This window comes from Diceros bicornis, chromosome 11 (genome assembly GCF_020826845.1).
Source record: "Diceros bicornis minor isolate mBicDic1 chromosome 11, mDicBic1.mat.cur, whole genome shotgun sequence".
NCBI lineage: Eukaryota > Metazoa > Chordata > Mammalia > Perissodactyla > Rhinocerotidae > Diceros > Diceros bicornis.
This window is the reverse complement of record NC_080750.1, coordinates 62,454,745-62,467,853: the sequence shown is the minus strand read 5'-3', so window position 1 is coordinate 62,467,853 and position 13,109 is coordinate 62,454,745. Positions and strand designations below refer to the sequence as shown.

The following is a 13,109-nucleotide window of genomic DNA, read 5'->3' as shown; positions in this document are numbered from 1 at the left end:
CTGTGTGTAATTATAGGAATAACTCAGTAGCCCTCGGAGTGTGTGAAGATCATGTGTTAGTGAGGTGGGCCAGCCCAGGCTGCCGAAGGGTAATGATAGCATCTTCCATCCCTAGCTTTTCACGACAGAATGAATAACCCAGTAAAAAAGCAACATCGCATGGAACATATTGGGAGCTTTTGAAGCAGGCTCAACTCAAGTTGTGGCCTAATTATTGCCAGTTGCAAAGGCTGCAGTGGGCCAGCTGGACCGGTCAAGGACCTGAAGGAAAAAGGAACATTATGCTGTCCCTCCATTGTAGGTGCTGCAGCCACTTAAGAACTCAATTCCTTTCTATTCTCTTTGGGCTAACTGAGGTCTAGGAGGACAGGGTCCATGAGTCATGTTCACACAGATTGATTTGCAAGCCAACGTATTACTAACAAAATATTGTACTTTGTACTTTAGAAAGCTCCTTTACAAACACTATCTCACTGATCCTCAAAGACACCCATGAGACCCCATTTATTATCCCCATTTTACTAATGAGCAAACTGAGGCTTAGAGAGGGCAGTGACTTAACCAGAGCCGTACAGCTGTGAATGGGTAGATCTAGAATTAAAACCCAGGTTTTTACACTTCAGGGTCCATACTCTGTTCAGTATACCACTCTGCCTTCTCAATTTCTAGATTAAGAATGAGGACTGCTTATGTCCCCTATCAAGAGTGCATACTCCTCAGTACTGCTATCAAATCAAAGATTTCACTGGGAAATGCTGTGGTCACAGAGAAAATAAATTGGCTGATCTGATGGAAAGTTTATCTTCTAATCAAAGGCATGACAAAGTCAGATAAATGTCCCCTTTCTGAGAACTACCAAGAACATGACCAAAGTTCTCCTTTTCCAGATTCAACAATGGCTTACCCCTTCTGGCAGTCCTGTCTTCTTAGAATTTTCAGTGTCTCACAGCAGTGGTCCTCAGCCTTTCTTGCTGTGTGACCACTGACACTGTATATCAGTACAGCACATTCCCCTGGATACCTCATCTCCTTACCTGCTGCAGTCACGGGGAGAGCTGGCATTTGGGGCAGGTGTACGATCCCCTATCGGAAATTCCAAATCCAGGGAGCTAGATTTGGCAGCAAAACCTAATCTAAACCAACACAGGCGGTTATCCCATGTGTGAATAGTCACATGTTTTGCTGTGGAGCTATTAATGTATTTAATTATGGGGTGTTTTCCCAGAGCCCACTGGAGATATTCTATAATCTATAGTGTTTGCCCTTTTAAAATCCAAAACACATGTGGCCTCCTGAAACACACGTGGCCTCCAGGGTTTGGGATAAGGGGTGGTGAGCCTGTCATTTGAAAAAATTCCCTTGAAATTCCAATCCTTCTGCCCCATTTTGAGAACCATTGCCCTGCAGTGATGAAGGACCTCTGCTTCTCTCTCCAGCAAATGTAAAAAGCCATTAGTGCGGACCTACCCTGGCTGTCTCAAAGGACCGCCATCCGTTTGTCCCTGCCTCTGGTCTGGGTGTCCTGACTCTGCCTTGTTCCAGGTCCCTCGGGCAGTGAGAGCCTTCCTCCCACCAGCAGCGCTTCCAGCAACTCCAGCAACGCGGCCACCAGCAGCAGTGAAGAGATGCGCCCCATCAAGACAGAGCCCGGGCTGTCGTCCCACTATGGGCACAGCAGCTCCATGTCCCAGGTACGCCCCTGGCTGGGAAGGCAGCACTCCTCGAGGGGAAGTAGCCTCCAGAGGACCAGGTGGCCAGGTCAGCACTGGAGCACGAGCTTCAGCCAGGCCCCAGCAGCTGGCCAGTGGGAGCTGCTTGGTGTCCTCAGAACCCCGCCCGGGCTAGGGGCTGTCTGCATGAGGATGTATTTCAGCACATCTGATCAAGCTACCAAGATTTGGACACACAGTTGTGATACACAAATGTTTAGCAGCTCCTCTATGCCAGGACCTTTGGAGACAAGGAGAGGGGACTCTGGGACTGGCACACAGTATGACATACAACTACAACCTGAATCAGACTGCGTTAGGGGAGGGTGGTACAACTGTAGGGGGCTGTAGGAGGCGAGGGGGTGCTTTGTAGGCTAGTCTGTCTCCTAAGTGAGGGATGGTTTGACCTTGGCCTTGGAGGATGGGTAGATTTTAACAGGAGGAAGGGGAGGAGGAGGACCCTTCTGGTTTGGGCAACCTGCAGAGGGCAGGGCGGGTGGGTTGGGGTTGGTGAGGAGGTCCCAGGCAGGATGCCGTTTTAATGACTGTCAGCTACAGGTCCAGCTTCTTACGTGTGTCCAGAAGATGGGCCAGCAGCGCCCTCATTTCCCTCTTGCATGTGATGGCATCCCTGCTCCTCCACCGCCTTCCCACTGCGGTTCCCCTCGTTTGGGATCAGGATGCTCCCAAGTTTGGCCACCGTCTCCCATTAACTCTGATCTCGTCTCCACCTATACTTGAGGGAGGCTGTGTCCTAACAAGCTTTTTACTGTCAGGGTGAAGAGAAGCTGGTCCCCCAGAACCAGGAGAGCCAGGAGCCCCTTCTGGGTGTGGAGGATGGCTTCTGTTTGAAAGTGGAGATCTGATGGTGATAAGATTGTAGAAAATGTCTCACGTAACTATCAGAGCTTTGTGAGAAACCAGAATATTCACAAACCTACTGGGTCACAGTGCCCAGAAGCAGCTGATGAATCACGCAGACCTTCTGCATCCCATAGCACAGGCGTTAGGAAAAACAGAGAGAAGTGCTGCTTGGTCCCTTGTCTTGCCCTTGTCCTTTGGCCCTCTCCTCTCATCCCTTTCCTAGGGGTGGGAGCCAGCCTGGGGACATCTGCATTTTGGGGCTCCCCTCTCCAGCCCAGACCTCCCCCCCAGAGCCCTCAGGAGTGATTCCATTGACCTCATCTTGCGCTTTTTGCTTTCAGACGTTCTCGGTCAGTGCGATGTCTGGCCACGGGCCCTCCATCCACCCGGTCCTCTCAGCCCTGAAGCTCTCCCCACAAGGCTACGCGTCTTCTGTCAGCCAGTCACCGCAGGCCAGCTCCAAGCAGGACCCTTGGAACAGCCTGGCCTTGGCTGACAGTCACGGGGACATAATCACTGCGTAATGTCACCTCCTTCCCTCCTCAGATTCCTGCACAGACTTGGGACTTGGAGGACAGCAGAGAGGAGGCTCGGGGCTCCCCGGGGCCAGCCTGCTCTGTCTGGGAATGACTCCAGAAGAACAACTGGGAAGAAACTTGAAGTCGACGATTTGGTTAGGGGAGGTGGGTGTTGGATTTTATCGGATACCTTTCCAAGGTGGGGAACTGAAAGAGCCCAGACTCTGATTGGGAAGAGCCCACCCTTCACTACGAGCACACTTAATTCCCTTCCGTGGAGTTAGAGATTTCTTTCTTGTTTTCTGTCCTGTCCTGCCCTGCCCTGCCCCCGACAAGAGATGAGATGTCCTTCTCCCCTACCTTTCCACCACTGTGGCCAAGGTGGTGGCTTTTCCATGGTGTTCCCAGCACCAGGGTGCTGAGGGCGAGTGGAGGGGGCAGGGCGCTGGGACCCCTGCTCCAGCCTGAACCAGGGCATCTGTTTGAGGAGCATTTGGATGCGACAGGCCCCTTCACGGGCAGCTCCTGCCCTTGGCCAACACTCCCCTTCAGGCTTGGCACACCCCTGCATCCCTCAATCCTGAATCTTGACTCCAAAACCACTGGGTGTAGCGCCGATGTTACTGAATGCTTCATGGGGAAATGGAGGAGAGGGCCACTTCACCCTCCACATGTTATGACTTCAACAAGTGGCACCTTGGCAACTTCACCTCCCCTCAAGTTCCTTCCTTCGGCTAACGGCCTCATCCTTTGGCTCCTTCTCTGCACCCCCAAGGCCTCTGAAAATAAAAATCCCTTCCACTGCTCTGAGTGATTCAGCTCTGCCTTCAGCTTGAACATATTTCTCCCTCAGCAAAACAGGAGTTCAGCAGTTTAGCCAAACAGCAGCCCCCCAGATCCTTCGTCTACCCCATCACACACAGGGGGTTCTGAACAAGAACAAAAAAGGTTCTGCTGCTAAAGCAAGTTTGACAAACATTCATCTAAGCCTTGAGATCCTTCTGGAGAGGCTGTCTGGTGGACACTGGCCACAGGGCTGGGGCCAGCACTGTGGGGTGGCAGGGGGTTTTCCATGGATTCTGCTTGCTTGCACTTGGCTCCTGCTCATGCTGATGTTGTTCTGTGGAGATGTGCCTCTTGGTCAGACAGCAGGCCAAGTCCGTCCAAGGGTCGCATAGAGCCTGCACCTGCGTCCTTTCTCCAGCAGAAATCTTTTGTCCAGCAGGCAAAAAGCTAGGGATTTTGCAACATAAATTCAAAGGAAACAAACACAACAAAACAAAACTCACGGAAAGAAAGATGACAGCCAATTAGAGAAGACACTGAGGGTGGGCCTTGAGGGCTCTCCAGCTCTGTGCTGTTCTAGAATTGGCCTTCTCCTCCTCTCCACGTTGCTGTTTCTGCCTGTGACCCTGGGGTCACAAAGACTCCCCTTCCGTGTCCTCGTTGTCAACAGAGCTGTAGCTGACGTGGCCTTACCTCGTCCTTCTCCCAAACACCCAGCCTGCCTCACCCCACTACAATCCTACTGACTGTAGCAGAGAATATCTTTAAACCAAGATTCTGTTTTAATCATTTACATTGCTTTCTTCCATGAAGGCCGCCCTCATGTACCTTCCCTAACCCACAAACCTGTTAACATTGTCTTAAGGTGAAATGGCTGTAAAATCAGTATTTAACTAATAAATTTATCTGTACTCCTCTTTCCCTTTTCTTCTCCCTCTGAGGTCTTTACTGGGAGGTTCACAGCTGCCATTTGCAAGGCAATCTTGAGCCACAGGGCTCCTTCGCTGATCCACTCACAGGCTGCATCTAAAATCATTTTCTCCCGTCATTCATTTTTGGCAGTTGGCCAAGACTTCCTCTGTATGTGGTGGTGGCTAGTGAAAAGAACCCTCATCCGGGCCCTACTACTGACTAGTTTGTAACCTTGACAGGTAACCTCTAGGCTTTGGTTCCCCAGGAGAGGGTTGAACCAGCTGTTAACTAAAGCTCCTGTGTCCTAACAGTTGTCACCCATTTTTGAGCTCCCCTGGGGGACACCAGGGGCTGGAGCATGAGGCAGAGCTGCAGGGCAGTGATCTCTCCAGCTCACCTGATTTAAGATGTGTGCGGGAGGGTCACTCTGAGCTGTTCTTGCCATCCTCCACTTCTCATATGGTTTGATCCAGACAAGCCCCTAGAGGGGCAAGTGATGCTCCATACCAACAGGAGAGGAGATGAAAGCTTCTTCTCCTTTATCCATTTTGTCTTCACCTTCTTAGGCTACAAAATTGCTTAACTGCTTCATCTTAAAAGTGGGGTGGGGGTGGGAGGCCACCCTCTGACTCAGAACCTGTAGAATGGGACCCAGACAAGCAAATCCGCCCCCGCTCAGCACTGTTCATGGTGGCTTCCTGCTTCTCTCAACTGGCTTATGCCAAACCCACTGGGCAACTGGTGGCCTTTGACCTTTCACAGCACCCCTGTTATAAGTGAGCAGGTAAGAAAAAAAACTTGAACCATCATTCTTCTGTGTAAAATCAGAAAAGCTTTTAAATGTGCTAAGGAATACCCAAACCTATTAAATGTAGCTACCATCCAGAAGATGAGTAGCAGATAATTCTAGCAACAAAGAGTAATAAAAGAGATTTAAAAACAAAAATAAAACCTACCAGGATTTATGTTGGCCTTGGGAAGTACATGTTTTCTGATGTACTGATTCAAAAGGTTGAATTTTTGCCACTTCCCTTTAGGAATGGCTTTCAGAACAAAATTATATACAATACCAGAAGATTGACCTCATTCCTTATATAGTCATAACTTGTGCTTCACCCTAGGTGTAGTATCTTCTAGCTTGATTTAGCCTCCTTTCTCACCAGACTTGGTTGCCTTCCCAAAGCAAAGTATCCTCAGAGGAGGCTGAGTAGTACCAAACAGGATATTCTAAAGGATGCAATTCCCAAAGGGTTGGGGAGTAGCTGGCGGAAGGATGGGGTTGAGGGGGCTAACAATGATGGCGTCATTAGAATAAATGTCTGGCTTAATGTGGTGAGTCAAGCAGCCAGTGTGCATGTGTCCGGATTAAGAAATCCCTCCGATTCCCTTACAGTCACATCTCTTGCTACGACAAAATCTTCTGAAGCACAGGTCAAGTCATTTTTAAGAGTTGGAGAGCATTAATCCTTAATATCTGACTTTTGAATGCCTTTGAGAGCAAGTAATAGCAGATTTAGCTGTGATTATGTTTGGCTTGGGTTGACAGTAGTGAAAATAAGTTTGTATCCACTGAACGTGCACCAAATGGAGGTGAGGTGGAGGTTATTTGAATGACCGCTGCCCCAGAACTTGACATACTGACTTGGATACTGAGTGCATGCGGAACAGCCATTTGGAAAGCTGCTTTTGGAGTGGAGGTGGTTGGTTTTTCGTATTTTAATTATTTTCTGACATTGGAAACTACTCTTCAGATTGCATCCTTGCCTTGCGTGAAGGTAGAACACAAAAATGCCATCATCCCGTAACAGCGTATCCTCCCATAATCAAGGACCAGTCTCAAAGCTTCAAGGCTTAGCCTGGAAAGTGGAATCCAGGCATCTGTCCTCCTGAGGTCTCTCTGCCCCTGGACACTGTTGCTTTCATTTCAGTTACTGAGGCCTCTGCCCCGTAGCCTCCCAGGGAGCACTGCTGTTCTGGACCACTCTGGCTCCAGCATGATTTTTATCTCCCCTCCAGTAGCTGTGGCAGTGGCATATGCAAAACAACTATTCAATAACGAGGAGAACTAAAGAATCCAAGTGAAGATGACATTAAAAGAGACCTAATTTTTCAAAGTCCAGTTTTCTTTTGATCTGTGCATTGTTAGCTCACTCTTCTGGCTGAAGCCTAGGGGATGGTGGTTTTAGTTTTACAGAAAGAGGTGACCACACAGCTGTGCCCTGGGTTAGCAAGAACAGAGGAGTCAGAAAAAGCCTGCGAGGCGCCTGTTCTTGGGCCCAGGCTGTACAAGTGGTTGTGGGCCCTATGTGGGGAGGTCTTCAGACAGACTTAAAGAGGGTGATAAATGAGATCATCCCCCAACTCTCCCCACATACATACACTCCATCCCCTCCCTGCTCTCCTGTGATTGTCTTCTGTCCACAGGTATGGTGGCCCTGTCACCTGAGAAACAAGCATGTGACCCTCACACTGGGTTCATAAGAGGTTTTTAATTAGGTGCACCTGCAGTTGTAATCACTGGGCAGGTGCAGGTTTCTAATCAGTGAATCTCTGATTACAAAAAGTTAATTCAGAAGAAGCTCAACACTAGCAGACAACACTAGTAAACAATACTAGTAGACCCCTCTCACAACGAAGATACCCTAGTCTCTTGTGCTGCCTCTTCTTTAAGATGAATTTGCTCAAATGAAATGGTTGTAATTAGAGATGTAAAAAATTTAGATTTATCATTCCTCCTCTGTCCTTTTCCTTTAGAACTCAAGAAAATAAAAAATTGAAAACAACTGTTAATTTCTAGAGTTCTTGATTATCAGGGACTTTTGAGTCCCCTCTGGGATGGGGGACAGATGTGGTGAGAAAAGACTAAAATAACAGAATCCTAAATAGGCCTAGGACCAGTACTCTGCTGAACAAAGCGATGGGTAATGCCATTTAATGTGCTTTTCACTGTGAAGGTGTTGCTGGGTTATTCAGACTCGCCCCGGCATTGCTGTAGTAGTATGGGTTGGAAACACTTTCAGGAAGTCAACTTGTTTTCCCCATCTCTGTGACATCATGACATACATAGTTCATAGTTCATGGTGCAGCTTTCCTTAATGTGGCTTCCAGCCTTACCACGGCCAGATCGCTTTTACCCGACCCACCCCCATAGTTCCCATGTTTTGAAATTGTTTTATCTACATAATTATTTGGGCTTTTCCTGATTTTTCATAGATCAAAAACATAACGCATGTAAATGACACCTCAATTTTAAAAAGAAGAAAAAAAACATGACTGCTAACAGGTACCAGATAGTTGATACTCCAAGCTGATTGAGTTCCTGCCTGAGGCCAAGACAGTCAATTTAGTTTGCTTTGCAGTCTTGGTATGGCTACTAGATGGATGGTTATGTTGCGGGTTTTTTTGACTATTTAAAAGTGGCTTGTGGGTTCCTATTGGGTGAATCTCTGGGTCCTGGCAGCTCCAGGAGGGGACTGCTGTCATATACACACTTCCTGGAATGGATTCTGTATCCATATCCACCCGTGCTTCTGCTCCCTCAAAAAATGAGGGAGTCCACCAGGAGCCCGAAACAAGGAATTCTTGGGTCTTGGAATTCTGGTCCAGGTTTGGCCATCATCTAGCTGTGTGACTTTGGGCCGTTCACCAAACTGCTCTTGACCTCAGCATCTTCATCTGTAAAATGTTTTGGAACCAGGGGATCTTTAAGGTTCCTTTGAGCTCTAAGCAGTCATGATTGCTCAGGTAATCTGAAATTATCCTTGTCATGTCTGGTATCATATGAGGAGCACAAATCCCCTTTCCTTTTTGGTACTCTGTCATGCTGTGAGGATAGCCAGGAAAAGACATAAAGAAATTATTCTCCGGAGACACCCTGAATGAGATCTAGCATCCACCACTGTGGACCAGCAGCTCTGAAAACACAAACTGGAGGAAAGTGGCTCACCTCTCTCTCAGTCTTACACACTCTTGTTGGTAAAGATGAAACCTCGGGGCCCCAAGTCTCCCTTCTGGAGACTCCAGATGGATGTTCTCCAAGTGGAAAACAGTACCTCTGTTGTGACCCAAGTTAAGAGGTTTAAAAAGATTACGTCCAAATGCTCATCCAAATGAGCATTGTCTCTCATAGTAACCACCTTGGAAACTACTTATTCCAATGTTGCAGCCATTGCAAAAACACGTTGGGACTCCCTTTAGACACTATCCAGAACCTGATCATATCAGCTTAAGAGAACCAGGCTTATTGCTTCTTAGCCACATTTAGTTTGGGGCCCCAAACAGAATTACATCAGACCAATTACCCGACCAATTTTTGTCACCAGTCTTGATTCTAAAAGCTCCTTCAAAGAATAGAAATTTTCCATCAGTGAAGAGCTACTGAATGGTCTGTAGGCTCTGGAAGCTAATCCCAGCAAAGGAAGCAGAAGTGACATTTTCAGGTCTTCGATGGCTGGCACACTGAAGAGGAAAGCACGCTACGCTGTAGTCTGAGGGTGTTTTCTGAAATCCATCAAACAACCTTGGTGTCTTCCCTCACTACCCAGCTGCACTGATGAGGTTTGAGAGCGACCGCAGGTTATGAAACCGGAACACACCTCTGAGGCTTCCCACAGGGTCGTGCATAGAGAATGCTCAAAGTAAGTGATTTCTGAAATTTGGGGCGGTGGTTTTTTTAACCTTTGAGGTCACAGACCTCTCTGAAAATGTAACAAAAGCCATGCCCACTTTCCCAGAAAGGTACACATAGCCTGACATTTTGCACACCCACTCACCATTTTAGGGGTTTTATGAACTCTAGAAACTTCTCCTTATACCCCAGGTTAAGAACACCTGCTCTCAGGCTCTGGTTTAGTCCAGTGCTGCAAGGCTGTGTTGGTCAAAGTGCGCAGATCAGCTCCGCCTAGGAGTCCTGACACTTGGTGGGACAATTTGGGCCCAGAATAAACCTTCCTGTTTAGGTATGAAGTCAAGCAATCGAAGAGTCCCAGGGCAGCTGTCAAGGCCCCTGGAGTTGCTCTAGGTACCCCGGAGATCCTGCAGCCTAAAATCTAGCTGTTCACACAAGGACAGGGCTGAGGAATTCCTGGTAGACCCTTCCTTACAGGAGGGTAGGGGTCTGGGGTCTGTGGGGGTAAAATGGGGCTACAGGACACAGCAGCTAAGGATTTGGGGAACTTAGTATTGGTAAGGTTTCCAATAGCTGGCCTGGGAGAATCCAAAGGAAGGGAAAGAAAACTGAACCCCACTAGGAAAAAGGACGCCTGGATTGGGAGACCATGCCTGACTCATTTACAGATCATGAGAGGTCTCAGAGACCATTTGGTCCAAATCCTCTTGTCCCACCATCATCAAGGGAACTTGCCCAAGGCCACAGAGTTGGCGTGAGGAAGAACAGCACTTACCCTCACTAGGGGAGGCCCTGAGATTGGCACGAAGGCACTGTCCTTGCAGTTAATGTACTCACCATGTGGGGGCGCCGGCATTCTCCCTTGTGGCCTCCAGAATGTAACAGCCTGATTTTCAAGCAATCTGAGATCAGCCCAGAAATTCTGCTGAAATAAGTACCTACTACTTATTGAGCACTACTGCACGTCAGACGCTGCAAGCAGCTTCATCTATCCACATAAAACATTTATATATCCTCACAAGCATGTTTTGCACATAAAGAAGATGTGGTCCATGGATTTTTAAGAAACTCACTGAAGGTCACAAAACTAGTACGTGCAAAATCAGGATTCAAACCACGTCTATTGGACTCCAGAATTTTGGCTTTTACACCCCACCTCTGCCTCTCCTAAAAAGTGGAAACCTAAAAGCTGAAAGCCCCCACAGCCTGGGTCTAGGTCCCACTCTAAAATGAGGTTTCTCAACGTCTTCCTAGAATTTGGGGAGAATCCTTGGTTCCAAATTCTCCCAATTTAGACATGATGAAAAAAGGACCTAGAACCACCGGGAAATAGGGCTTACTGTCCATGTCACATGCTCAAAAGAGGGGCAACCAGAATAGCCCAGGAGCTCACTCTCAGCCCTCTGAGCTCCCCAGGTGCCTCTAGAAACATACGAAACCTCCTCAGTGTGGTTCCCCACATGCTTCCATCAGCAATTTGATTCCTCACCGGATGCTCCTGCTCTGTCCTTCACTTCCTTTCTTGCTGTCTTCCAGGCGGCTGTACTGTAATCGATTTTCATGTGCATTATAACTTGAACCCTGTTGGAGAAATCAGGGCCACAAAGGAAGAGGGAGGATTTGGCTCCAGGGCCCTTAGAAAGCTGGCCACTGACCCCCACAGTGCTGAGGCCCAGGCTCCTGTGGGCTTTGGGGCTGCCCCCAACCCAAGAGGCAAATAATAGTAACCAAAATATACTGAGCTATATATATGCCAGGCCCAGTGCCACGAGATTTATGTGAATCATCTCAGTGAATCCCACAGTAGCCCAGTGAGGTAGGCCTTTCAGTCCATTTTACAGATGAAGAAACTGTGGTACAGAAAGGTTAAATTACTTGCCTAAGCTCTGCCCTCTGAGTGGTGGGATATGGACCCAGGTTGTCTGAGGCAGGAAGAGTGTTCTTCACTGCTGTTCTACAGAGTTTCTCTTCTAGGAGCTTGCCCTTTTCCAGGCAGACTCCCCAGCCTCATGTCTTAGAATGATTACATACACTTGCACAGCACTTTACAGTTTATGAGTATTTCATATCTAATATCTCATTTGATCATTCATCCAAAGAATATTTATTGAGTGCCTACCAACTGCCAAGCACTTGCTGCTCTAAGTGTAGTCCCTGGACCAGCAGCAACAGCAGTATCAGTGGGGAGCTTGTTGGAAAGGCAAAATCTCAGGCTTTGCTACCAAACCTGAGTCAGAATCTGCGTTTAAACAAGATTCCCAAGCCATTCACGTGCACATTAAAGTTTGCGAAGCCCTGCTTTATAATATTTCTATAACAACACCATGGAATAGATATCCCACTTAACACATGAATAGATTTAGAGATACCGTGACTTGCTTGTCTCCCACAGCTAAAAATGAGGCAATATATGTAAAGAGCTTAGAACAGTGTCTTGCACATAGTACGTGCCCAAGAAACAATAGTACTAGAAATAACAGAATCAAGGGGTGAGTCACTTGGTTTCTCAACTCCATAGCCCTTTGGTCTCAGCATAGTCCTCTTAGGCACCAGGCATTCATTCCAAGAGGTGAGGCAGGGATTGCGGCTCTGCCTTCCTTCCCAGCTCAGCCAGGGTCTATAGAATGGGGAGCTGGGGGCTCCAGAAGCTACTGGTGGGGTGCACCTGATCCTACAGCAGGGGGCACCCTGTGGTGGGGATGTTGTTCTCCAGAAGAGGCCAGATACAGAAAGAGAGAGACCAGAAGGCTCTCGCGGGATCCCTGCTGGAAACCCCATGCCCTCAAACCTCATGCGCTCTGCCTCCAGGGTTGAGGACCCTGGTACCAGTACCCCAGGCTTTCCCAGCCCTCCTCTCCTCACTTCCTGCCCTAGCCCCTTCACAGCAGGCCACCTGAACTGCTCCCTCTCAATCAGCAGTACACAACCTGAGGAGGGGCTGGGCCTATCTCCCTGTGCTGGCCAAGGCCTCCCCAGGGTCCTCTCAGCTGGGGTGCAGGGTGCTGCTATCCTGGACAGTGTTTGGAGTACCTGCTCCAGCACTTCCCCAAACTTCCCTGCTGACTTCCTGGAAAGTGTCATCTCCCCATCCTCTTTGGAGAGCTAACAACACAGGAACATAGTTATTTTTAAATAGTCTACTATTACATCTCTTTATTCTTTGAGATAAAAATTTAATAGACAAATATTACTTTTAAAGCAAAATTTGCTCATGGTAAAAATTCAAATAATCACACTTAATATAAAGTAAAAGAACCTACCTTTTAAAAATTTAATGAGAATTTCTTGACAACCTGTTTCCTTTTCACAATTACCTCACTAGGCTTGGAGGCCGAGCAAAATCAACTCACAGGCTAGCCTTTGTCTGAACCACCCAAAGTGCCCCTATTCAGCAACCTATCAACTTTCTCTATAACCGTCTGTCTCCCTAAGACAAGTGTTCCAAGGGCGGTTTGCTGCTTCTCCACCATCGCCTCAGTCTCTCTCCGCCCTTCTCCCACTCCCACCCCTTACTCGGGACCCTCGGCCAGAGCTCGGCCTTCAGCCACCGGCTTAGGTAGGGAGCCCTGCACTCCCGCCACCCCCGCCTCCAGGACAGGACCCCGCGCCCACCCCCAGGGGCAAGCCCCGCCTCCTGCGCTCACCCCGGGGCGGAGCCCCGCTCTGCCCCCGCCCCCCGCCAGAGCCCCGCGC

The 13,109-nt window shown here is 48.4% G+C and overlaps 1 protein-coding gene across 7 annotated transcripts in view; it reads left to right on the top strand.

Moving 5' to 3' along the window:
- Positions 1-4,798, top strand: part of GATA4 (GATA binding protein 4) — a 79,677-nt gene extending 74,879 nt beyond the window's left edge. For 6 of the 7 annotated variants that reach the window (XM_058550391.1, XM_058550393.1, XM_058550390.1 and 3 more), the window contains 2 exons: positions 1,543-1,691; positions 2,915-3,188. In XM_058550391.1, coding sequence (XP_058406374.1) covers positions 1,543-1,691; positions 2,915-3,097 — 332 coding nt within the window. In that variant the 3' untranslated portion in view covers positions 3,098-3,188. Of the gene's footprint in view, positions 1-1,542; positions 1,692-2,914 lie in introns of all 7 variants that reach the window. The other variant, XM_058550395.1, reaches the window with a different exon arrangement.
- The last annotated feature ends 8,311 nt before the right edge of the window (positions 4,799-13,109 follow it).